General features: G+C 42.3%; 1 protein-coding gene across 5 annotated transcripts; it reads left to right on the top strand.

The window, feature by feature from the left end:
- Nucleotides 1–522: 522 nt before the first annotated feature.
- Nucleotides 523–26,023, top strand: LOC132480270 (zinc finger protein 582). Of its 5 annotated transcripts, none has more exons than XM_060084346.1 (5): nt 523–577; nt 2,171–2,259; nt 3,887–4,013; nt 4,262–4,357; nt 12,898–14,339. In XM_060084346.1, the coding sequence occupies exons 2-5, from the start codon at nt 2,251–2,253 to the stop codon at nt 14,217–14,219; spliced, it is 1,554 nt and encodes a 517-aa protein (XP_059940329.1). In that variant the 5' UTR covers nt 523–577; nt 2,171–2,250; the 3' UTR covers nt 14,220–14,339. The 5 variants fall into 5 exon arrangements, with proteins under 5 accessions (XP_059940329.1, XP_059940330.1, XP_059940331.1 ...); XM_060084347.1 differs by lacking the exon at nt 12,898–14,339 and adding an exon at nt 24,650–26,023 and having other exon boundaries at nt 555–875; XM_060084348.1 differs by lacking the exon at nt 12,898–14,339 and adding an exon at nt 17,697–17,736 and having other exon boundaries at nt 555–875.
- Nucleotides 26,024–27,451: the final 1,428 nt, after the last annotated feature.

Below are 27,451 nucleotides of genomic sequence, written 5' to 3'. Positions count from 1 at the left end.
TTTAAAACATTTTTGCTGATTCTGCATTCTTCTTCATAATCTACAAGTATTTCGACATAATGTTTTAAAATTAGTTACCAAATGAACTCTCCGGCTTTTTCCTCCCTCCAAATCTTTCAATAAAATGGCTGTTCCACGGCAAAGGTGATTTAACAACAGACGAGAAAAATTCTGTCATATACCACTTTTACACAGCCACACGCAAACGTGTACCTGGCGTTTAACGGTCCCAGTCACACACTCAACGACCGGGTGAGAACCGAACACGGCGCGCCCAGTCACACACACTCACCTGCAATCAGCGAGACAGTCACACGCAGACAACGGGCCCAACGGACCGACCCTCACTCTGCGACTCAGTGAACCCAACACGCTCTGCCGTAACCCCGACGGCCTCCCACGCACGTAAGCACCCCGCCCACCCGAAGCATCGCGAGACGCGGCCTTGCGGTTTGGTTCCGGCCTTTAGGCCTGGAGACTACGTTTCCCAGAAGACACTGCGGCGCTGGCCCAATCGCGACACATCAGCCGAGGGGCTTTGTGCGTCTGCGCTGTCTTCCGGCTCCCGAGTCCGCCGGTACGGAGGGGGAAGCTCACCTGGGGCTGCGCGGGGCGCGATCACGGGGGCAACTGGACCCGAGGAGGCGGCAGGTGAGGGGCTTCGGAGCTTGCCAAGCGCTCCGGAATCCACGCAGGACTGGGCGCCGCGGCCGGGCGGGTCGCGGGCCTGGGAAGAACCCGAACGTCTCGCTTCATCGTCGGTCTGCGGCTTTCCCGGCTCTGGACTACACTTCCCATTGTCCCTCGCGGCGCGCGCCCTGCTTGCGCCCCCTGTCGGCGTCAGGGCTCATAGCCCGGGTCCATGGACCCCTTAGGTGGGTGTGTCTGTTGGGGGAGTCCCCACCTCCAGAAAATACTTACGGATGTTTTGCGTTTATTCTTACGCGTGCTTTTTAAAAGATCTGGGGCGAAGTCTTGTTTCATGAGATTGTCAACGAGTTGCAAGACCCCAGAAGATTTGGAACCACTAGTTTAGAAGGAACAACTTGGAGATAATTTAGAGGATCTTGTTGAAAATTTGTCCAACCGTGGGGAAGTGGTTGAGTAAATCACCAGCCACCGCTGTAACAGACTATTTATAGATAATACAAATAATGCTTTAAAAAAAGTGGTCATAAGGAAAAAGTCCTACTACATTATATTAAGGAACACTTATCATTATTTCATTTAAACATTACTTAGAATTAAATATTTGTAACATGCCAGGCACTGTCCAAAGCTCTTTTATAAAATACTGCGGTTTTACTGATGAACTCAGGAAGTGGTTAATTGGCATCATTGTTAACACTTGGTTGTTTTCCATTCCAGTTTTGGGGTTTTTTTTTGGGAGGGTGGGGGTTAGCCTGTGTGTCAGTAGGTGGGTGGGTTTGACTTCTTTTGCTGAATGTTCTCTTGTACAAAGGGTCCAGTTGTGAATATATTTGTCAGTTGATGTTGTTCCACATCATTTTTGATAGTTGCTTGGCATCCATCATACGGCTGTGCCAAAAATGATTCAACCACTTGCCTACTTGTGAACTGTTAGGTACTAATCTTTGGTTCTGTTTTTTCAGCAAATATTGTGCACATAGTTTTGCTCACTGTTATATCTCTGTGCAGGGGCACATTTATGTGATGATAATGGAGTACGGGGCCTGCTCCATCTAATTTGCCCACTGCAAACATTTCTTGACTCAGGCAGGGTCTACAAAATGGTGTCTGCCAGGCCTTAGGTATGGCTGTAAGGTTCTTTGTGAGTTAGGAAGTTAGGGTAAGAGCCAGGGAGACTTCCAAAGGTATTACATTGTGGGAATGAGACAGTTAAATGCTTTGGTTCTGGGAATGTTTCATTGTGGGCTGGGCTGATGCAGATCAGGCAAGCTTTGCTCCCTGGCCTAAGGATGGCCTTCCTTGTCCTTGGGACACCATCCTTAGTCACTGGACCAGGTCTGAGCATCCCCACCTCAGATTTGCATCAGTAACAGGGTGGAGCTGGGTAAAGGCCACAGTTTGTCCCAGCTCCCTCTAATTTTGGGGGATGGGGAGGAAAGGAGGTGGGCGTTTGTCACCGTGGCATTCTGGGAGCTGTGAAGCAAGCCTCGCCGCTCATGTCTGCTCTTTCCTCCCTCAGCTCTGCCATCTCAGGACTCTGCCCTTCCCTAAGAGAGAAACCAGGAGGAGGACCCATCAACCCATGAAATTTTGACAGTCATGTCCCTTGTGAGTTTTAAAATCATATAAGTATTTGCTTTCCTTATCCTGAAGCTTCCCACCTTGGTTCCATCCAAGAATCTGGTTCTCAGAGGTTCCCATTTTAGGGAATAAAAAGACCAGGCAGGGCTTCCCTGGTGGTGCAGTGGTTAAGAATCCGCCTGCCAATGCAGGGGAACGGGTTCGAGCCCTAGTCTCCGGAAAGATCCCACATGCCGTGGAGCAGCTAAGCCCGTGCGCCACAACTACTGAGCCCACGTGCCACAACTACTGAAGCCCACGCACCTAGAGCCTGTGCTCCTCAACCAGAGAAGCCACTGCAATGAGAAGCCCTTGCACCACAATGAAGAACAGCCCCCACTCGCCACAACTAGAGAAAGTCCACGCGCAGCAACAAAGACCCAACACAGCCAAAAATTTTAAAAAAATTAAAATAAAAAAAAAAAAGACCAGGCAGCTAGTACCCTCTCCCATAGCCCCATCTACTCTGATCAGTGCCCAGACGGATTCATTCTATATAGCATTCCACATCTTCTGTTGGCTTGGTATTTTGCTGGGAGGCCAGAGGGAGAAGAAATCCATTTCCTTACACAAAAGGAGAGCATCCCTTATAGGAACTGAAGTTTGATGATATGGTGATGGCTACTGATGAGGGATCACACACAAAAAAGCAGGGAAGCTGGTATTGGTTGGTCTCAATTTCAGTGTGGGGGGGTGACATCTCCTGTATTGACAACTGGGTGTGTAACTGAAGTTTAGCTGGGCATCTAGGAGAGATTAAGATGCCAGAATTAAGGTCCAGTTTGCAGTTGAACAGAGCATTGGAATCTTGGTCATTCTCCATCAGCTTCTTGAGTTTAAAAGCAAGCAAAGTGCAGAGCTGAGGACTGAAAGATAGATAGATGGATAGATGTTCAGATAGATCTATCCATCTATCCATCAGATAGATGGATAAATTGTTCAGAATCTGGGTAGTCATAGTTTTGGAACAGCCTTAAGAGATCTGACCTTGGAGACCTCTGCATCCAAAGGAAGAGAATGGTTGAGTCAGTTATTTCACTTGATAGAAAATTGTACAGCTAACAAAGTAATCTTCATTGAAGATTTTTCTCATAAGGAAAAATGTGATACGCTTTCACATAATGATGAGCCTACATCTTGAAGCAATTCTTGACTTAAATGAAAGTTCTGTTTTCTAAGATAGAAAATATTTTTTAATAAAACATTTTGGGGAAAGTCTACCAAAAATTGTTGCGTTTTGTTGTTGTTACTCCATAAAAGTACAAATGATAGGTTTCACATTGAGAATTTATCATATACCAAGGACAGAGTAGGCAGTGTGCTTGATTATATTGTCACAACTGAGAAACTCCATTTGGCTGGATTTTAATTTTCATCCCATAACCGAGTACAAGAGCTTTGGTTTGTAGTAAAAAGGGGAGTTCAAGAATATTTAAACATCTCTTTTACCTGTGCTCATCTTTTCCTGTCACTTGTTCACATCTAAGGCCTCCAGCCCCAGCCTTCTTTTTCACCAGAACACCCCATTCTTGCAGAGACCTCCTCCGTCTCCTCTCATCCCAGCGAAAAACATTTCCTTGAAATACACACATAACATAGCTGCCTGTTGTTCCAGGGTTCAGACTTGTTCAGGGATGTGGCCATAGTCTTCTCCCAAGAAGAATGGGAACAGCTGGCGCCTGCTCAGAGGGATTTGTACAGAGATGTGATGTTGGAGATCTATAGCAACCTGGTCTCACTGGGTAAGGCGATGTGGTCAGTTTGGAGGTTTCCCCGGGCACATCTGTTCCTTCTTATCAGTTTTGGGGTGTCTTTTGACTGGTTAAGGGGTAGCTCTGGGGCCTGACGCTGCCTCTTCCTCAGCCTTCAGGTGACTCACATATTCCCCTGGCCCGTCCTGCATCTGCCTCTCCTGCCCGATAGCCAGGCCCTGGGTCTGAATTCTGGCCCCGCACCGTAACTGCATGGCATGTTTTTTTCTCGCATCCAGGTTTTGCCATTTCCAAACCTGATGTGATCTCCTTCCTGGAACAAGGCAGAGAGCCCTGGATGGTGGAGAAAGTAGCGACAGGAGGCCATTGCCCAGGTGAGTGAGGCATGTGTGGGGAGAGAGGACCCACTGCAGATAACTGTCCAGCTGGCTGGCGAGGAGGCAGTCCTTTCGAGTTAGAAAATTTTCCTTCCAAGTTGCCAAACTCAGAGGTCTGGTCTCAGTCATCCTCTTCCTTAGCTTATCAGCAGCATTTGACAAAAGTGGTTGTTCCTTCTTTCCTGAAACATTTACGTATATCTGGGTCATCACTACCTCTTGTTCTCACCTACCTCATTAACCATCCTCAACCTCCTTTGGTGGATCTTCTCATTTTCTGTAAAAGCTGGAGCACCCCAGGGCTCAGACTTGGGCCTCTTCTGTTTATTTCCATTCCCCAGGACCTTCTCCATGACCATGCTATAAGTACCACTCCTGTGCTGTCTAATATGGAGCCACTGGCCACATGTGGCCATCAAAATTTAAATTCATTACAATTAAATACTTTTGGGGTGGGGGGCATGGCGTGTGGCTTGTGGGATCTTAGTTCCCGGATGTGGGATCTTAGTTCCCGGACGAGGGATCAAACCTGGGCCCTTGGCAGTGAAAGCATGGAGTCCTAAGTACTGGACCGCCAGGGAATCCCCTACAATTAAATACACTTTAAAATTCAGTACCTCAGTTGCACTTGCCACATTGCAGATGTTCCATAGCTGTTTTGTGGTTTGTGGCTGCAGAACTGGACAATGCAGATGCAGAATATTTCCATCACTGGAGAAAGTTCTTTTGGACGACACAAATTATTACCTTCACGTTCAGCTTCTCCCTTAAAACTCCAGATACCTATATCCTACAGCCTTCTTATCAACTCCACTTGGATGTTCACCAGACACTTTGAGCTTAAGTCCAAAAGGGAGTCCTTGATCCTTCCTAACAGATGATCCTTCCCCCTTTCTTCTGCACTTCAGTAACAGGGGACTCTATTCTAATTGCTCAAGTCAAAAACTGCTGAAGCACCCTTGACTTTTCTGTCTCACACATGTATTCAGTCTGTTAGGAAATCCTGCTCACTCTGCCTTGAAATATATCCAGAATTTAACCACTTCTCACCAACAAACAACACTGCTACCACCCACATCCCCAGCACCACTTGGGCTACTGCATAGCCTCCTCCCCGTGCCTCTGCCTGCACTGTTGTCCACTACAGTGCATTCTCCACACAGCAGCCGGACCGTCTCAAAACTTCAGTGAGGGTGTATCACATTTCTGCTCAAAACCTGCCCACAGGGCTTCCCTGGTGGCGCAGTGGTTGAGAGTCCGCCTGCCGATGCGGGGGACACGGGTTCATGCCCTGGTCCGGGAAGATCCCACATGCCATGGAGCGTCTGGGCCCGTGAGCCATGGCCGCTGAGCCTGCGCGTCCGGAGCCTGTGCTCCGCAACGGGAGAGGCCACAACAGTGAGAGGCCCGCGTACCGCAAAAAAACCCCAAAAAACAAAAAAAACCCTGCCCACAACTTCCCATCACTCAAGAGGAAACCCAAAACCCATACCATGGCCTAGAAGGCTCTGTGTCTGTACTGTAGCCATCAGCCACACATGCTATTTAAATTTTAATTTTAACTAAAATGAAATGTAGAATTCCATTTCACTGTCGCCCTAGCCACAGTGCCAATGCTGAGTAGCCATGTGTAGCTAGTGGCTGCCGTACTGGACAGTGCAGAATAGAACATTTTCAGTATCACAGAAACTTGTGTTGGACTAAGTTGCTCTACAGAATCTCCCCTGCAGCCTCCACTCTGATTTGATTTCCTGCCGCCCTCCATGTTGCTGACGCGGTTACAGCCACACAAGCCTCTTTGCTGTTACATTAACATAGAGGTTGGCAAATGTCTTGTTTAGAGGTCCAGACAGTAAGTGTTTCAGGCTTTGCCCGCTCTGTGGTCTCTGTCGCAAGTACTCAGCTCTGCCATGGGAGCACGAAAGCAGACAGTACAATTATATGCATCCTGGCTTTGAAACATCAAGCTTATTCCTGTTTCGAGGCTTCTTCCCTTGCTGTCCCGTCTGCCTGGGGTGCTCCTGTTCTGGATGGGGGATTTCTCAACCTCAGTGGTGTTGACATTTTGAGCGGGATCATTCTTTGTTGGGGCCAGGGTGGAGGGGGTGTCATTCTATGCATCGCAGGATGTTTAGCAGCTTCCCTGGCCTCCCTTTACTTGTGAAGCCAAAAATGTCTCCAGACATTGCCAAGTGTCCCCTGGGGTGGGGGGCAAAATCTTCCCTGATTAGACCCAAAGTTACAGTGTGACACGAGACCAAAATCATGTCCATAAACAGTTTCTGCAGCATTCAAGAGAATTTCAAACGGGAAGCTAAGAACTAAGCGTTACTGATGCGGTGGATTCATCCACGTTGAAGTGGTAGTTGGCCCCCTGGAGTGAGTGAGACCAGCGGTGGAGTGAACATGGGGAGAGAAGCTGTGTGCTGCCGTGTAACCTAACATATTCGTGGTTCCGAGAATTAGGACATGGGCATCTCTGGGAGGCCATTATTCTGCCTACCACACCTGAAATGTCACAGAACAGATTTTTTTGCTTTTGTCGTTTGAGTTTTGACAACATGTGTTTGTTTGAGGTGTTCAATTTGTTTACTCCTTAGATATGTGGGTTTGTGTCATATTTAAAGAGAACTTCACCCTCTGAGGTTGAGTCCCCTGTGATATTTTTCTAGCTTATTTATGATGAAATTTATGACCCATATGGAATTTTTCCCAGTATAAGGTGATTTCATGTTGTTTTCCAGATTATTATCCACTTACTGAAACAGGATTTATCTCTTCACCACTCATGTATAAAGCCACCTTTGTCATCTGCTTTATCACCTCTGTATTTGGATCTATTTTTGGACTTTCTGTTCTAGCCCATTAATCTCTCTAACCATGTGTCTATACCATATGGTTTTCATTTATTAAGAGTTTAAATGTTTTAAATATCTGGTAGAATTAGTCCCTCTTCATTCTTATTTTTCAGAGTTTTCCTGGCTAGTCTCATTTACTTTTCTGTCCAAACCCTAGAATCAGAATGTTTGCTTTCAAAAAAAATAAAATCATGCAATGTTTCTTACTGCGATCATTGTAAATTTATAGATTAATTTGGGAGAAAACTGATTTTATTATGCGGAGTCTTCTGTTGAAGAACGTGACAGGCTTTTCCTTTCATTTATGTCCATCCCTGATTAAGGTCTTAACATTTTCTTTATATAGATCTTATATGTGTCTTATTATATTTATTCCTAGGTAATTTATATTTATTGCTGTTACTGGCATAATCTATAATATAGACTAATATGGCATTCATCCATTTTATACTCCAACTGGTTATTTTTTTATATATGACAGAAGCCATTCACATCTTCAGATGAATTTTGTAGCTAACCCAACTTACTGCATTTTCTCCTTGTTTATGAGTTGTTTTTTTTTTTTTTTTGATATTGGGGGTAGGAGTTTATTAATTAATTTATTTTATTTTTGCTGTGTTGGGTCTTCGTTTCTGTGCGAGGGCTTTCTCTAGTTGTGGCAAGCGGGGGCCACTCTTCATCGCGGTGCGCGGGCCTCTCACTATCGCGGCCTCTCTTGTTGTGGAGCACAGGCTCCAGACGCGCAGGCTCAGTAGCTGTGGCTCACGGGCCTAGTTGCTCCACGGCATGTGGGACCTTCCCAGACCAGGGCTCGAACCCGTGTCCCCTGCATTGGCAGGCAGATTCTCAACCACTGTGCCACCAGGGAAGCCCTATGACAGTTTTTTATGTAACTCTCTTGAGCTTTCCAAGTATTCAATTATATCATCTGCAAATGGTGATAATGTTTTTACATTTTATACCTTGCAGGTTGTTTTCTCTTGCCTGATTAGGATGCTGATTATGTAGTACCCGCAGAACACTGTTAAGAGGGGTTTTATGTACTAATCTTGTTCTTGACCTTAATAGGAATATTTTTAGTGTCTTTCATTAAGCATAATATCAGTCATAGGAATGAGACAGGGGTATTTTCTTAGGTTAAAGAAGATCCACCTTTTCATATTTTATTGTTTTTTTTCTTTCCATCTACAAAATCTGCATTATATGAATAGGTTTCCTAATACTGAACTCCTGATACTGAATCTAACATTCAGGTGTTGCATTTCTTGAGCCAGTTGTGGTCATTTATAGTTTTTATGGAAAATGTTTTTTAATTTTTTTAAAGTTATGGTAAAATATACATAACAAAATTCACCTTATTAAAGTGTATAGTTCATTGGCATTTAGTACATTCACCATTATCTAGTTTCAGAATATTTTTATCACCCTGTGGTATTGTGATTTATAATAAGAAATATATATTTGTTCTTCATCCCTGTTTTTTGGCACACAAGTCTTAAAACCCTTGGAATCTCCAGAGTCATAAGTGTCTTCTTATATGCTAATTAGATGACTGGTGGCTGGGGTCTCCTGGATAGCTTCAGGATGGGGGCTGGTTGAGAGGGGAACCAATTATGTGATTAAAGGGTTGGAACTCTCAGCTCCACCCCCAACCCCAGGGAAGGGGGTGCTGGAGGTTGAGTTAATCACTGATGGCCAATGATTTGATCAATCATGCCTACACAGTGAGATTTCCATAAAGTCCCTGAAGTATGGGGTTCAGAGAGCTTCCAGTTTGCCGAACACATGGAGGTGCTGGGAGGGTGGTGTGCCCAGAGGTGGTATGGAAGCTCCACAGCCTTTCCCCACATCTTGCCCGATGCACCTCTTCTGTCTGTCTGGTCGTAAGTTACATCCTTTGTAATAAACTGGTAATATAGTAAGTAAACTGTTTTCCTAAATTCTGCAAGCCATTCTAGCAAATGATTAAAACCCATGGAGGGGGTTGTGGGAACTTCCATTTATGGGGGGTGGGGCGCTGGTAGGGGCAGTCTTGTGAGACTGAGCCCTTCATGTGTGAGATCTGCAGAAAGATAGTGTCAGAATTGAATTTGTGGGTTGCCCAATCAGTATCTACCAAAGAGATGGAGGGCTGCTTGGTGTAAGCGAAAAACCCACACACATTTGGTGACCATAAGTGTCAGAAGTGAAACATGGAGAGTAGAATGGTGTTGAGAAGTGTGTTTTTCCTAGACACATACCCCAGAAGGAAACCCATACCCGTTAAGCAGTCATTCCTCGTTCCCCCTTCTCCCCAGTGCTTGGCAACCACTAATCTGCTTTCTGTCTCTATGGATTTGCTTATTGTGGATATTTCGCATAAATCATACAATATGTGGCCTTTTGTGTCTGGTTTCTTTCACTTGGCGTGATGTCCTTAAGGCTCACCCATAATGTAGCATGTGAAGGGATTTCCTTCCATTTGAAGGCCGTATCTATATGCCACAATGTTTTAATCCATTCATCTGTCAGTGGACATTTGGCTTGCTTCTGCCTCCTGGCTATCGTGAATAAAGTTGCAGTGAACACGGGTGGGCAGGTATCTCTTTCAGATTCTGCTTTCAATTCTTTTGGATATATACCCAAAAGTAGAATTTCTGGATCATATGGTAATTCTGTTTTTAACTTTTTTAAGAGCCACTATACTATTTTCCATAGTGATGGCACCATTTTCCATTCCCACCAACAGTGCACAAGGGCTCCAATTTCTCCACACCCTATCAACACTTTTTTTTTTTTAGTAGTGGCCATCCTAATGGCTGTGAGGCAGTATCTCATTATAGTTTTGATTTGCATTTCTCAGATGATTAGTGATGTTGAGCATCTTTTCATACGCCTGTTGGTCATCTATATGTCTTCTTTGGAGAAATGTCTATTCAAGTCCTTTGCCCATTTTAAAATCAGGTTATTTGTGTTTTTTGTTGAGTTTAAGAGTTCTTTATATTGTCTATTAACCTCTTACCAGTTATATGGTTTGCAGATATTTTCTCCCATTCTGTAGGTTGCCTTTTCGCTGTGTTGATTTTTTTCCTTTGATGCACAGAAATTTTTAAGTTTGATATAGTCCCATTTGTCTATTATTGCTTTTGGTGCCTGTGCTTTTGGTACCATATCCAAGAAACCACTGCCAGATACAGTGTCATGAAGCTTTTCCCCTATGTTTTCTTCTAGTTTATAGTTTTAGGTCTTAGGTTAAGGTCTTTAATCCACTTTGAGTTATTTTTTTAAATGTGGTATAAAGTAAGGGTCCTGCTTCTTTCTTTTGCATGTGGATATCCAATTTCCTCAGCCCCATTTGTTGAAGAGCCTGTCCTTTCCTCATTATGTGGTCTTGGCATCCTTGTTGAAGATTATTTGACAATATGTATATGGGTTTACTTCTGCGCTCTCTATTCTGTTCCACTGGTCTTTATGTTTTCCTTTATGCCAGTACCACACTGTTTTGATTACTGTAGCTCTTTAATATGCTTTGAAATCAGGAAGTGAGAGAGGCCTCCAACTTTGTTCTTCCTTTTCAAGATTGTTTTGGCCATTTGGGATCCTTTGAGTTTCCATATGAGGAAACCAAAACATTTTAATGCTAAGACTATACATAAGATTTTTAGACATTATTTCATTTGTTGTTAAAAACAGTAACTAGTAATGCTAAATAATCAACTTCTAAAAACTGCACCAGATCCTATCAGGAAAATATAAAAATAATACAGAGGACCTCATTATCATTGTTGCTATTTTGCAACTTTACAAGAAGTAGAACAGAAGCCAGAAATTAGAAAATTAGTACTATCTTTATATGGTTATAGCACAATATATGATTAGAGATGGCTTAATTCAGATGAGTGCAGAGTGCTCATGGAATAAACACTGTACTCTGACCGCCATAAATCAGCAAAACTCAACTGTGTCTGATATCTGTGACAGAAAATATGGCAGTTTGGAGAGAGGAGTGCTTTTAATGGCATGTCCTTAGAGGCAGTTTTTTTTACATTGCCAAAAAGACCAAGTAATGTGTTATCACTTTAGTTCCTAAACCCAGATTTCCATTCGGGCATAGTTACATTCCCAAACTAATTTTCTTCTGTCCACCAGGCTGGCTTTAATATTCCATGGTCCACTGCAATCTTTTGGTCCCTTCTTTATAGGATGGCAGCCAGATGTTGCTAACCATTGAGTAGATGGACCACCAGTTCATAGGTAGCCCTTATAATGGATGTGTTTGGAATCTGTCTTAGCACAGTTGTTAGAGCACAGTAAAGAGACCCGTAAAGAGAGCTTCCCTCTTCAGCAATCAAACATGGTGTCTGAAAAAATACCTCTGCTTTTTGCTCTTTTCACACAATGCCTCTACTTTTTGCTCTGTTCACTCTTTTTGTTCTTACATCTTCACGTGGTGCAAATTTTTGAGGTGATAGCGGCATCCTTCCCAGAAAATTGATACTTCACAGACTTCATCCTCTTGCATCGTCAAAGTAATCGTGGATTCCAGTAGTTTTTGCTTAATAATTTCACAAAAAAACCAATAGTGGTCTCTGATATGCTACCACAGGAAGCATAGAAAGTGCCCCATATAAAGTCCCCTTTGGCCTTCTGTCTATAACTTATGAACACATTCAAAAGCACCCATTCACTTTTCCCCATAGTTCCTTGCATGAAGCTGCAACCAATTCTTTATTAACCAAAGGGGACTGATTTCTGTGATTGCAGTAAAACGGGCCACTGTATGGAAATCATGTACCAGGTGGAATCAAGATCAAACACACCATTCAGCCTTTCCTTGCAGTTTGAATAACCAGCAAAGAATATTGCTCTGGAAGAGGCCACCCCCATTAAATTTGGGCCTAATCTCCTAAACAAGGAACAAGGCCCTCCTTTTTCCAAGGTCCATTTTAGGCAGTGGAAAAGTCCAGGAGAGACTGGTCCAGCTGACATTAGCTCTAGCCACGGTGTTCAGCTAAACTTCAGAGACAGAAAGCATCACAGCAGATGACCACAGCTGTGTTATTACACCTTCCAGTGGACATGTGAAAATAGCCCTCCTATACCACCACACCCCCCTGTCAAGCAGATGCACTGTCATGTTCCTCTGGCCAGAGAAGTATCCAGTCACCCCTCTCCATCATTTTTAAAAATCTACTTTGTTGAGGTATAATTTATATTAAATTAAATGCATGCATCTTAAGTACAATATTTTAATGGCTACTGACAAATGTATACACTTACATGACCACCACCACAGACAATATAGAGAACATATTTATCACCCTGAAAAGTTCCCTTATGCTCTTTCCCACACAATTGCTCATACCCCCCAGCCCCTGGCAACAAATGATTTTCTTTCTGTTACTCATATGTGTCTCTTCTAGGGTTTCATAGAAACATTCATTTTTTAAAAGCATGGTTCAGTGGTGATTCTGATCCACACTAACATTTTAGAACTACTCTTATAATCTCTCTGATTACCTCATTCATCTTAATTTATGGTATTTCCTCTTTCTCTGTTCTACTCCATTTCTAATTTCTTAGTCACATTCAAGAGCTTACAGATATTATCCTGAGTCTGAACTTTCCAGTTTTTACTATAGAAGTTACTTTTTCTGGAAAAGGAAAAAACAAATACATACTTGTTTTGTTCTTTTTCAGTATTGGAGTCCAGGTATGATACTAAGGTATTATCTCCAAAGCAGCACAGTCATGAAGTACAATCACCCCGGTGGCAGATAATGGAAAGCCTTACAAGTTATGGTTTTGAGTGCTCAAGTTTCCAAGATGATTGGGAATGCAGAAGTCAGTTTGACAGGCAAGAGGGAAATCCAGATGGACATTTGAGTCAAATGATAATCGATAATGAAGAAATGTCCACTTTTGACCAGCAAGCATCTCTTACTTTTTATCAGAAAATTCATATTGGAGAAAAACCCTATGGATATAATGAATGTAGAAAAGACTTCTGGCCAGAGGACTACCTTATTAATCATCAAGGGATTCATACTAATGAGAAACCCTACAAATGTAAGGAATGTGGGAAGGCCTTTAAATATGGCTCACGACTAATTCAACACGAGAATATTCATTCTGGCAAGAAACCGTATGAATGTAAGGAATGTGGAAAGGCCTTCAATTCTGGTTCAAATTTCATACAACATCAGCGAGTTCATACTGGTGAGAAACCTTATGAATGTAAGGATTGTGCAAAGGCCTTTAGTCGAAGCTCACAGTTGATTGAACATCAACGAATTCATACTGGTGAGAAACCCTATCAGTGTAAGGAATGTGGCAAGGCCTTCAATCGGATCTCACATCTTAAAGTACATTATAGAATTCATACTGGTGAAAAACCCTATGCATGCAAGGAATGTGCGAAGACCTTTAGTCATCGTTCTCAGTTGATTCAACATCACACTATTCACACTGGCAAGAAACTCTATGAATGTAAAGAATGTGGGAAGGCCTTTAATCAAGGCTCAACTCTTATTCGACATCAGAGAATTCATACTGGTGAAAAACCCTATGAATGTAAGGCATGTGGGAAGGCCTTTAGGGTGAACTCACAACTTAAGCAACATCAGAGAATTCACACAGGAGAGAAACCCTACCAATGTAAGGTATGTGGTAGGGCTTTCAAACGGGTCTCACATCTTACTGTACATTATAGAATTCATACGGGTGAGAAACCATATGAATGTAAGGAATGTGGGAAAGCCTTCAGCCATTGCTCACAACTGATTCAACATCAGGTAATTCATACTGAGGAAAAGCCCTATGAATATAAGGAATGTGGGAGGACTTTAAATCATGACTCAACTACCGTTCAACATCAGAGAATGCATAATAGAGAAACACAAGTGAATTTAATAAATGTAGAAAAACCTTCCATCAGCACTTATCCCTTATTAATCATCAGAGAATTTATGTTAGCAAGCAACCATATGAATGGAAATAATGGGAAGAGTCCATTAGCTTAGGCTAATCACAACTTACTCTTTATATCTTGGAGAAAGACTTGAAGAATGTAATGCAAGTGAGAATTACTTTATTCAGAGTTGTCCTTTATCCTGAGTAATAAAATTCATATTGAAGAAAAATTATATGGATGCAAATTTTTTAGACCATGATTGTCAAAGATGAAAATGTTGGAAAAAATTTTGTCTCTAACACACACCAGAATCACATTTTCTCACCACAGTGTAATAATTTTAACAATAGCCAAGTGTGAATTTTATTGGAAATTAAAAAAGAAAAAAAAACTGCCAAATTACTCTTGGGTTAACAAGAAACTAAGTCATGCAGTTACCATCAGTGGTAATGAACAGAATGACAATGAGAGTTTTTACATGTCAAGAAATGTGTGATGTGGCTGAAGTTACTCAGAGGAACTTTTACGGCCTTTAAGTATATGCAAAACATGAAAACCTGAAAGATAGTACTCAAATTTACTAAGTGTATTATTTAAGAAGCCAGAAAAGAGAATACCAAACACCCTGATGATGAATACATTAACAGAAAATGATGAAATAGAAAGTGGTTATCCTACAATAATCTCATTTTTTATTTCCTTCTGATCCAAGAGTAAACTAAATTTAGGAGACTGTTTCTTAGTTTCCAGGTTGTTTTAGATGATCTTTTATAACTTATCACAGACAGAAGGGGTTGGTTGCCTACCTAGCAGCCATACCCAATTCCCATTCCTCTTGGCAGCACCTGTGTCTTGTCTTAGAAGCTGCAGATGTCACATGCTAATTCTCAGGCCTCTTTGCAGCTCAAGATGGCCAGATGTTCCAGTGTATGGCCAGTATGTTCTAGGGATCCACAGGGCCTTCTGGGAAAGATCTTCCTCATTCAGAAGAGACAGATACATTAGGAAGACTCCCTCTTCTTTCATTTCTTGCTTTTAAACATTTTCCTCTGAGAACTTGATGCCTGGAGCTGCTGCAGCCATCTTGGAACCAAGAGCAGAAAAGAGAGGACCTCAAAGAAGCTGACCCAGCACCCTAACACTGAGCTATGAGGCCAATTTGGAACTGACTCTTAGATGCCTTGTTATCTAAGAAAAATAAACCTTTATTGCTGAAGTTACTTTTAGTTGGATATATTGTAAACTTGCAGCTGAAAGCATCCTAAATGATGTAACTTCAAATTTTATTTTATTATGATTGGTAAATATGGCCTGAAAGTATCTACTTTTTTGTATTTAACATTTTTCTTTGTGGCTAAGTACAGGATTGATTTTTGTATATGTTCCATAACATTGAAAAATAATGTATATTCTTTTTCGGATACTAGAATCTATTTAAGCAGTAGATTATAATGATAAAATTCTCCACATTCTTATATAATTTGGTATACAGGATCAGAATTTCCTAAAATTGAATTTTTTAACCACAATCTTGAATATCTGGAGATTTTTTACTTTATGTTGTTTGACCTATAAAGACATATAACTTAACCCCTATTTAAGAATCATACTTTTATCACTAAACAATATCCTACTCTGCCAAGTGTAGGGGTCAACAAACCAAATCTGGCCTGCTGCCTGTTTTATAAATAAAGTTTTACTGGAACACAGTCATGCTCATTTATTTACATATTGTCTACAACAGTAGAGCTGAGTGGTTGCAACAAGGACTATGGCCACAATGCCTATATATTTCCTATCTGGCCCTCTAGATAAGAAGTTTGCCAACCTTGGCCTAGTATAATCCTTTTGGTATTTTATTTCCATACTGTGTAACACTAATAATAATGATTTATCCTCGTTTCCTTGGTATGTTTTTGCCCATCCATTTATTTTCAACCCCTGTCATTTTAGTTATTTCTTATTAAAAAAATATAGCTAATTTTTTAAATAACTCAAAATACAAATTTCTTTTTCTGTAGGGAAATTCACATTTTTATTTAGTGCAATAACTCCACCTTATTCCTTTCATTTTACTTTGTACTATTTATGTTTTCTTGGTCTTTTCCTTTCCTTATGTTCCTTTTCTCTTGCTAAATTGGAACTTCCCACTGTGCTTAGGGTAGTGGTTATCTCCCCGTTCTTAATCATTATTGGGCAGAATGAGAGCACTGTTATACTTTCTAACCCATCATTAGTTTTCTTTGTTACTGTCCTCTGAGAAGAGACCATCCTTGCTTTCTCTTTCCCTTCCTTCACAGCCTGTTCTTTAACATTTCCTCCATTTTACTAACCTAATGAAAACTCATAGTCCAAAGCTTCTAGTTTTACTCTTATTTACAGTGAGTCCCCTACATACGAACGAGTTCTGTTCCGAGAGCATGTTCGTAAGTCCAATTTGTTCATAAGTCCAACAAAGTTAGCCTAGGTACCCAACTAACACAATCGGCTATATAGTACCTACTGTAATAGGTTTTTAATACTTTTCACACAAATAATACATAAAAAACAAACACAAAAATAAAAGTTTTAATCTTCCAGTTCAGTACCTTGAAAAGTATTGGAGTACAGTACAACAGCTGGCGCTTCTTACCAGTTTCATCACCACTGCTTTTACGCTTGCTTCCAGACATCCTGGGCTTAAAATAAAGATACTGTACTACTGTACTCTACACAGTACTGCACAGTAAAGTACACAAAAGCACAACCACTTGGAGAGGATGCATACACATGACAATGCACACCAGACACATGAACTAACGTGATTGGATATGCAAATGCATGTTTGCATCTTTGAAAGTTTGCAACTTGAAGGTTCATATATAGGGGACTTACTGTATTTGAAGCTTATCTTACTTACTGCCAGACCCATTCATGATTTCCATTTAAACTTAAATATAGTATTCAGAGTAACATTCATTGCTGGCCACTGTTTTTTTACTGTTTTCCCCTGTCTTGAGGTAACAGATTTATTTCAAATGCAATTTGGTTAGACTATTTTATTGAGTATTTATATTTATCTCAATAAATGTTACATAGTTGGTATTTTCTGAATCCTTATATGTCCAAAAGAGTTTCTTGGACCTTCACAAATTATATTTTTCGTTAGTGGAATGTTCTTGGATTATATTTTTTTTCTCAGTAATCCAGAGATGTCACTTCACTGAATTCTGGCTTCTGATCTTCTAGAAGACGAACCCAATGCTAGTCTGTTTCTCTTAGCTTATGGGGATTGTATTCATTTCCTGTTGCTGCTGTAACAAATTATCAAAACTTAGCAGCTTAAAACAACACACATTTATTATCTGGAGGTCAGAGTCTGAAACAGGTCTCAATGGGCCAAAATCAAGGTCTTGACAGGGCTGTGTTCTCTTCTAGAGGCTCTATGGGAGAATCTGTTTCCTAGCCTTTTCAGCTTCTGGAGGCTACCCACCACCTTCCTTGGTGTGGCCCCTTTCCACCTTCAAAGCCAGCAGTAGCCAGCTGAGTCTTTCACACATTGCATCGTTCTGACACTGACTCTTCTGCCTTTCTTTTCACCTTTAAGGACCCTTGTGACTATATTGGGCTCATCTGGACAACCCAGGATAATCTTGTCCTAAGGTCAGCCGATTAACAACCTTAATTCTATTTGCAACTTAATTCCCTCTTGCCATGTAAAAACATACCCACAGGTTCCTGGGATTAGGACGTAGACATCTTTGGAGGGCCATAATTCTGCCTACCACAGTAACTGCTTCCATGCCAGCATTTGGCAAGAGTTTCTTTCTATCCTTAGAATTCAGGAACTTAGCAGGGTATGTTTAAATATCTCCTGCCTTTTTTTTTAGCCCAAGATAATTTTCTTCTAAATATTGTTTATTCTCAATTGTTCTATTTTATTTCTGCTGAAAAATCTTTAATATTTTGAATAAGCAGTATATCCTCATGATTCAAAAACTTGAAGATGTAAAAGGGATGCAGTAACAACTAAAGTGTGAGATTCAACCTCTTTATGCTAACATCACTTTTAATATCAGTAATCGTAATTCCTCAAAATAACCTTGCAGTCAGATTTTCTTTGTAGGAGAAAAAATAAGACCGATGTAGAAAAGTGACTTGCTGAAAACCACAAACTACAAGTGACTTGGAGAATGTGGGTGGCTGAGTTAGTATTTCCAGTCAGATCTCTGTGACTCTAAAATTTCCTTCCATGAAATACAAGGCCTACAGGGAAATGTTCCTCTATTTATTCCAGCCCCATATGGGTGGAATCAAGGTGGTAAACTCCTTAGAGAAAGCAATATCAGAGATAACAGACATTTGCTTCATGACATCACAGAAGCCATGAGGCCAGATGAAAACAAAACTATATTAAGGGGTAGAAACTCTGAGTTCTGGGTCTGGCTCAGGGAGAAATTGCTGCCTTGGGCAAGCTTCGAGACCTTCTGAGGGAAAGCGCCCTTCCTCAGAGAGCGGGCAGACCAGGCCATGCATATTCTAGATGAGCGCTTCAGGATGGGTAACGCTAATGCTGCAGTCCAAGGCTTCCCGAATTTCTGCAGGTACATTCCAGTCAGCAAAAGGAAATGACTAACTGTGGTGTTTGGGTCAGAGCCAAGACAGGCGGTACCATACGATTGATAAGAAATTGTTTTGAAACCCATCTTCATGTTTTAACATTTTAGGCTGATTTTGAATTTTTCTCTATAATAATTTTGAGTTTATTTAATGTAAAAGTCATGTTTTTATCATGTTTTTATGTTGTTTGTGCTTTGCTGCAGAACTTCAGGGTAATAAGAAATTTGGAGTTATTACCCTATTTGTAAAGGGGGAAAGCAAACCTGGAAGCAGTTATCACAACCCCACAGGCAACCAAACAGAAACCCACATTCATGTTATCTTAAACCTACACAGTTTCTGAACAACTCCGGTCACATTGATAGACTGAAGTAAGGTTGAGAGTCACACCAACTTTTCACACATAACCAAGGCCACACATTCTAAGACCTGCGGTCACACACAAAGACACGTCACATACAAAGCCCTTCTCGCACGGTAACGCTCCACGTCGCAGAATCCCATCCGCCACTCACGCAGAGGCAGGTGTATCCACTCACCTGCCTCTCCCCACCCTCAGTCACTGGCACCGTCTTGGGCCAAACCGTCTCACGTCACAGACCCACAGCCTCCCCTCTGTCACACACAGGCTGCCCCACAGCTCATACCCGGAGAAGTACGCAGGACAGGTCATGGCCCACAGGCAGAACTCACGGAGAAAGATTCGGTTCTGGGCGGTCAGACGAGGCCAAGGTTGAGGAGATGGAAGACCGGGCTCCAGCTCGAACAGAGGGACACACCGAACTACACTCCCAAAATCCAACTGCGGCCGGGGCCCAATCACGGTCCGGGTTTGTCTTCCCAGCATTCTTCGGGCGACGGGCCCTCCGGCTCTGGACTACATTTCCCAGAGGGCACTGCGGTAGGGCCGCTCTCGGATGCCTCCGTGTTGTCCAGCTGAGGAGCCCAAGCTCCCTGGAGTTTAGAAGCGGGTTCGTCCGCGGAGCCTTCGCGCGTTTTAATTCCGGGCGATTGTTGCCGCGTTAGAGTGGGTCGACGTTCCGCTCCGCCCGGGGCCGGGGCCGAGCTCTTTATGGGTGGCGGGGAAGGTATTTTGGGGGTTCAGGGGTGGTGATGGGATGACCAAGTTCTGGACTACGTTTCTCAGAGACCATGGCGACAGGGAATGTGTCCAGCCACAAATGGATCCCAGCGTCTTTTCCTTAAAGATACTTAATCTGGGATTCGTAGACCCCGCAAACCACTTAAGGTTTTGGACAGTTTTGCTTTTTTTTTTTTTTTTTTTTTTTTTTGCGTTTTCTCTTAGGAAGAGGACTATAGTTGTATGGATTCCCAAAGTTATCTGAGCCTTCCCCAGTATATTGTCAAAAAGTACCAGAGCCGGACAGAATCGAAAGCTTCTTAAGGCAAACTTTATTCAGGAATTATTGCCATAGGGCGAGAGACCTTTGTCCGTAACTGGGCTCCATTCCAAATACAAGAACAAGTGGGGATTTATAGTGAAGGGGGGCGGTGTCACTGGATATACGGTTACTAAAAAAGAACCATCAAGGGTAAGAGGGAGAATCTGGCTAAAAGGTCTTAATAGGATTCTTGCTGAGGGCTGGCGAGAGTGATGAGATGTTCAGGATGGGGGCAGGTGGGGGTGTTCTTGATAAACTGACCCAGGGGAATTCTTCCTAAAACTGGACTAAATGGGTGAAGGGCAGAGCCCAAGACTGTGGCCTAGAGGAGCCTGACTAGAGTTAGTTCAGGGAGAGAGAGAGTGTGTGTGTGTGTATAGAAAGACAGATAGAGACTGACTGATTGATATCCATTGATAAATATATCTGATACATGTCGATATAGATATCTCTCTATATATACAGATGGTCCCCAACTTACGATGGTTCAGTTTAGGATTCTTTCACTTAGCAATGGCATGAAAGTGATATGCATTCAGTAGAAACTCTACTTTGAATTTTTAATTTTGACCCTTTCCTGGGCTAGTGCTATGCTCTATGATGCTCTCATGATGCTGGGCAGCAGCAAGTTGCAGCTCCCAGGCAGCCAGGAAGTTCTGAGTGTAAACAATGGATACACTTACAACCAGTCTATTTTTCACTTTCAGTACAGTGGTCAATAAGTTACCTGAGATGTTCAACCCTTTATTATAAAATAGGCTTTGTGTTAGACAATTTTGCCCAACTGTAGGCTCATATAAGTGGTCTGAGCACGTTTAAGGTAGGCGAGGCTAAGCTATGATGTTCAGTAGGTGTATTAATTGCATTTTCGATTTAGAATATTTTCAATTTACCATGGGGTTATCAGGCCATAACGCCATAGTAAATTGAGTAAGATCTGTAGGTATAGATGTGTGTATATATACATACAGATTTATATATACATATATATATTTGCTAATAACTATGTAGCAAGCAGTATAATATAGTAAGCACATAAGTCAATCCTCACAGCAACACTCTGAGGTACATAGTGTCACCTATCCCTTGTAAAGTTTAGAGAACTGAGGCATGGAGGAGTTAAGGACACTGGTGCAGCTGTCCTTCCAACCCCAGCAGTCTCACCCTGTTTAGACTCAATATATGTACACCACCTCTCAGAAACTGGGAACCACTAGTCTAGAGCCAGATTCTGGGAAAGACCTTAAGGTCTTATCTAAAAGGAGTGCCCTACAATCAAGAATGACTGGGCAAGTCACAGACTTACACGTGAATCTCATGTCCATTCATGTGGTGGATTACTCTACAGTTAATAAAAATTATGTGTGAAGAATTTTTCAGAACAAGGGAAAATGTCTGTGGTAATGTTAAACATTCACAATGATGTATGTGTTCTCAAAAAATAATTGTATTTAAATTGCACTGTCAGAAAGAAATTTGCCGATTACATTCAAATACTTTTTAAAATGAGTAAATCCATGGGTGTTAGGTAATTTATTTAACTAGTATTGGACTCAATACATTAAGGCTATCTGAGAAAAATTTTTTATAGTGCCTTCTTTCCCTTTCCGAGGCAAATTTGCCCTTCCTCTCAGGGTCATGTGGTCACTCAGCTCTCAAAGTCTAAAAATGTTAGTTTTTCTTACCAGGATAACCACAAAGATGTGGCCATCAACTCCACTTGAGCAGTGTGTGTGTGTGTGGCTAATTCCCTCCCTCTCCTCCCACACATAGCCACCTAGAGGGATGTGTACAAACTGGAGAACGACAGGAGTCTCAGCTGTTGGTTAAGACCGTCCTCTCATAATTCACTATCACCTGAGCATCATGATTCCTCCATCTTGACCCTCCAGGGAAGTGCTAAAGTGTTGACTGCATTTTGGAAGCAACAGTTTGAGATTTGTAAAGTTGGAAATAGGTCTGAGTTACTTCTGAAACTTCACCTTCCTGATTTTTCAAGCCATTCTCTTTCCTTTGCTATATCCATGTCCCCTCAAGGGACTGGGCATTTGGATAGCAATAGCATGACCAGGTCCCACTCATTTTCCTATATGTAAAGTTTAGCAATTCTAAGTCAAGTGTGATCGATTGTTGGAACAAGGGAATGGCTGTTGGTGGTGCAGAGACAGCAGCCTAGGAGCTGAGTGAGGAAGGGGTTAAACCACTGTAGGGAAAAACAAACCAACAAACCTCACCTGTAGCTGAGTGAGGAAGGGGTAAGCCACTGCAGGGAAAAACAAACAAACCAACAAACCTCACCTGTTTGGCTTGCAGAGGTTTTCCTTCTAAACTCTTTTGTGTGTGTGTGTGTGTGTGTGTGGTACGCGGGCCTCTCACTGTCGTGGCCTCTCCCGTTGCGGAGCACAGGCTGCGGACGCGCAGGCTCAGCGGCCATGGCTCACGGGCCCAGCCGCTCCGCGGCATGTGGGATCTTCCCGGACCGGGGCACGAACCCGTGTCCCCTGCATCGGCAGGCGGACTCGCAACCACTGCGCCACCAGGGAAGCCCCTTCTAAACTCTTTTCTCAAAGGTTTACAGAGAAAATGAGGCTCCTTTCACGTGCGATTTTTTTTTTTCACATGTGATCTTAAACTGACTTTACTTTTGTGTTAGGGCTCAGGCTAAGCTGCAAGCTTAGCTTGACTCCAAAATATGGTGGCTCAACATAAGAATTTATTTCCTAGACACTGAGTGCCAGCACCTTGAGCTCATTCTTCCCAGCTTCCAGAACTGTGAGAAAAAATTTTCTGTAACCAGTCTGTGGTATTTTGTTACAGCAGCCCAAATGGACTAAGACACCTGACATGGGTTTGGGCAAAAAAAGACACACACACACACACACACGCACACACACTCTCTCTCTCTCTCTCTCTCTCTCTCTCTCTCTCTCTCTCTCTCTCTCTCACCTGAACTAAACTTAGGATTGGTATTCAGGGCAAACCAGCTTCAGGACTCTTTGAGTTGGTAGCTCAAGTTTCCTTAGATTTTTGCCTGGTAATTCTGGGCTGTTTTTTTCAGATCTTTGATAAAGATTTTTTGGTGTAGGTTTTATGTTTTAAATGTGGTTTTATTGCAAGGGTTGCTCTGGCTTATCTTCTCCTGAAATCCTGGTTTGTTTTTTTTCCTAATTTCTTAAGATCAGTATTAAGACTGTGTATGTGTGTGTCTTTTTTAAATTAGGAAGGTAGTTAAATATATGAAATATGGGAAATGGGTGCTTAAAAACGGCGAGCAGGGCTACGGGAGCCGGCTCTCCAGAGATGCCTTCCGGAACGTGGCAACACTGAACCTCTGGAAGATGCGCGACCTCAGCCTCAGCCAAGATGGAGACGCAGGGGCTGCCACTACGACCACCACTTCCAAGTGCACGCTGCCTGAGCTACGATCTGGGATCAGAAAGTACGGCGAAGAGGGCTTCCCTGGTGGCGCAGGGGTTGGGAGTCCGCCTGCCAATGCAGGGGACTCGGGTTTGAGCCCTGGTCTGGGAGGATCCCACAGGCCGCGGAGCAACGAGGCCCGTGAGCCACAACGACTGAGCCTGCGCGTCTGGAGCCTGTGCTCCGCAACAGGAGAGGCCGCGGTGGTGAGAGGCCCACGCACCGCGATGAGGAGTGGCCCCCGCTCGCCGCAACTAGAGAAAGCCCTCGCGCAGAAACGAAGACCCAACACAGCAAAAATAAATAAATAAAATTTAAAAAGAAAGTAAGGCGAAGAGACCACCACCACTGCCGCCACACGTACTTTGAAACTGGAGTGAAGAGGCCAGCAACCACCTTTTGATAGCCAAAGCAGCAGAAAACGTTGCTTCTATCATCTGAATATCACACAAGTGCACCCAAAGGGTGGAAACTTCGTTCCCTTCAGAGTCCTCAGTGCCAGGAGCTGGAAAATTACTTTCCCCGGCCTAAGTAGAGGAAGGCCAACTAGGAGGTGGGAATGGATACTGAATGCCAGTTGACAAAACGAACTAAAGTCACTGTACTTTCAATTGCTAGAATTTCTATTTAGTTCTTTGTCAGTGTCCTTTGCTTGGTTTGTTTTCCTTTCAGCAGTTAAGATTTTTGTTTCTTCCTTGATCTCTTGATGCATTTTAAGCCATACTTATGTTCTCTCTCAATATATGCTGTTATCTTGTTCTTGCTCCTGGTTTGGGCTTGTGCACTGCTCCTTGGCCAAGGGCACCCAACCTCATCCTGCGTGCTGCTCTGATGAGGTTGTGTCTGGGCCTTGCAGCCAGGGGGGCAGCTCTTCCAGGTCAGAGCCCACCTAGTATCCCATCAATGTTTCAGGCATGCATTGCTGATTGGCTGGATCCTTCCTGCTAAAGCAGGAACTCTGGGGATTTTGGAGAACAGGAACTGCTTAGTCACATTTGGGAGCTGTATGGAACACTTACTTTTTTCATAAGCATTATTTTCAGTTTAAAACTGTTTCTACTAAAGAAGCTCTAACTGACACCAGGGACTAAAGCATCTCTGCTTTTTCATTATTTTTCAGATCAGGTATCCCAATGGGAGAAAATGGAAAAATTTATAAACAAAGATCCTGAGAATCCCAGTTTCCAAGATGACTGGGAATGTGAAGGCACATTTGAAACATATCACAGAAATGAGGAAGGAGGTTCCAGTCAAGTCATCATCACTCATGAAGAAGTACCTGCTTTGAGACAGCAAACATCCCATAACCTGCTTCATAACATTCCACCTGGAAGTAGACCCTATGTGTGTAATGAATGTAGAAAAGGGTTTTGGCAGAAGAAATGTCTTCTTAGTCATCAGAAAATTCATACTGGTGAGAAATCTTATGAATGTCAGCAATGTGGGAAGGCTTTCCATCGCCGTTCCTATCTTCCTCAACATCAGAAAACTCATAGTGGGGAAAGACCCTATGAATGTACAGAATGTGGAAAGGCCTTCGGTTCTGTCTCACGCTTTACCAGACATCAGAGAATTCATACTGGTGAGAAACCCTATGAATGTAAGGATTGTGGAAAAACCTTTGTTCGGCTCTCACAACTTAACGTACATTACGGAACTCATACTGGTGAAAAACCCTATCAATGTACTGAATGTGGAAAAGCTTTCAGTTACTTATCACTGATTATTAAACATCAGAGAATTCATACTGGAGAAAAGCCCTATGTCTGTAAGGAATGTGGAAAGGCCTTTAGAGGTATCACACAACTTAATGAACATCAAAGAATCCATACTGGTGAGAAGCCATATAAATGTAATGAATGTGGAAAGGCCTTTGGCCATCGTTCATATCTTCCTCAACATCAGAGGATCCATACTGGTAAGAAACCTTACAAATGTAAGGTTTGTGGGAAAGCCTTTAGGCAGGGCTCACAGCTTAACCACCACCAAAGAATTCATACTGGTGAGAAACCCTATAAATGTAATGAATGTGGGAAGGCCTTTAGGCAGGGCTCACAGCTTAAACAACACCAGATAATTCACACCGGTGAGAAGCCTTATGAATGCAAGGAATGTGGGAAAGCCTTTAGTCAGTGCTCACAACTTACTCGACATAAGAAAATTCATTCCTAATGTATGTAAGAAATGTGGGAAGGCCTTCGGGCACTCTCATCTTCCTCAACTTTAAGGAATTCATGCTATGGAAAATCCCTATAAATAAGTGAAGCAAAGACTTCACTGGTCTCATCCCTCAAGGAACATCAGGTAATTATGTACAACCTTGTGAAATGTAGAAACGCTTTTTGGTTCAACTTATGTTACATTCATCAGCAGATTCATCACCATCACATTCAACATTAAAGACCATATTAATATGATAATGTAGCAAAGCTTCCCAACACTACCTGTCAATCATTAGTAACTGGAAAATTCATCCTGGCTAGCAACCATCAAAGTAGAGAAATTTTGGAAACCCTTTAGTTTAAGCTAATTCTAACTTACATAAAAGAAAGCAAAAGAGAAAGTAATCCTGTGAATGTCAGGTATGTGGGAAGTTCTTTAGCCATAAGTCTCTTTTTTTTTTTTTTTTTTTTTTGCGGTATGCGGGCCTCTCACTGCTGCGGCCTCCCCCGTTGCGGAGCACAGGCTCCGGACGCGCAGGCTCCAGACGCGCAGGCTCAGCGGCCATGGCTCACGGGCCCAGCCGCTCCGCGGCATATGGGATCCTCCCAGACCGGGGCACGAACCCGTATCCCCTGCATCGGCAGGCGGACTCTCAACCACTTGCGCCACCAGGGAGGCCCCATAACTCTCTTTTAATCAGAAAATTCATATTTGAAGAATGTAAGTTAAAAAAAAATCCCCGGGCTTCCCTGGTGGCGCAGTGGTTGAGAGTCCACCTGCCGATGCAGGGGACACGGGTTCATGCCCCGGTCCAGGAAGATCCCACATGCCGCAGAGCGGCTGGGCCTGTGAGCCATGGCTGCTGAGCCTGCGCACACACCAGAGCCTGTGCTCCACAATGGGAGAGGCCACAACAGTGAGAGGCCTGCATACTGCAAAAAAAAAAAAAAAAAAAATCCCATTCATCATTTATTGTGCATCAGAAAATACACAGTGAATAAAACAGCACACATTTAAGAACAACAGGTAAACATTTAACTATCAAGTTGAGGAAGGTGTGGAGAAGTTTGTAACCAATCATATAGGGCTATAGCTCAGGTAAAAATGTAATAAGTTAGACATTAACAAAATATTTATGTTACATACTACCTAATATTTTCTCCTTCAGTGAAAACAGTGAGAGCACGATGAAGTGAATGAGCAGTATAAAACAAAACCCATGGGATGTGACCATATCTATACTCAAAGTTACTTTAAATGCATTTATAGATAAGAAAACTACAAACAATGTAAATAATAAGTGAACCAGAGACCTTGAGAAGGTAGAAAATGAACATAACTCACCAACAGACAGAATTAAGAAAAAAATTAATTGAAATTTAAACAGAGAAGTAGGTTTTATTAACCTTGAAGCCTTTTCTTTAAAAAGAAAATATAAGCACTTATAAATTTCGTAAAAGTATGCTACAGTATTGTTAAAAATGAGGATGTCAACAAGCAAACAAAAAAACAAGGATGTAATAACACATAAAGAGTATTCAAAAATAAGGTTGCATGCTTTACATTTTTGATACCAATAAATTTCAAATTTAGATATACTTCACTTCCTATAAAGAAAAAACTAAGTTTTCCAGAGTTGACTGAATATTAGAAAAGGACAGATTTTATAGGGAATCCACTTAAGTGTTTTTTTTTAACTGTAGTATTATCAGTTGTTAAGAGCAAAGATTTACCAAACTATAAGTGTATAGAAAATATC

The sequence above is a fragment of the Mesoplodon densirostris genome, chromosome 19 (genome assembly GCF_025265405.1).
Source record: "Mesoplodon densirostris isolate mMesDen1 chromosome 19, mMesDen1 primary haplotype, whole genome shotgun sequence".
In the NCBI taxonomy this organism is placed as follows: domain Eukaryota; kingdom Metazoa; phylum Chordata; class Mammalia; order Artiodactyla; family Ziphiidae; genus Mesoplodon; species Mesoplodon densirostris.
Note: the sequence above shows the minus strand (reverse complement) of the source record. Positions and strands in the feature narration are given on the sequence as shown.

Bases quoted from the DNA above. Each gene is read 5' to 3' on its own strand.
- LOC132480270 (XM_060084346.1), top strand. The intron at 4,014-4,261 runs GTAAGGCGATGT...TCTCGCATCCAG, and splicing joins TAGCAACCTGGTCTCACTGG to GTTTTGCCATTTCCAAACCT. The intron at 4,358-12,897 runs GTGAGTGAGGCA...GTTCTTTTTCAG, and splicing joins GACAGGAGGCCATTGCCCAG to TATTGGAGTCCAGGTATGAT.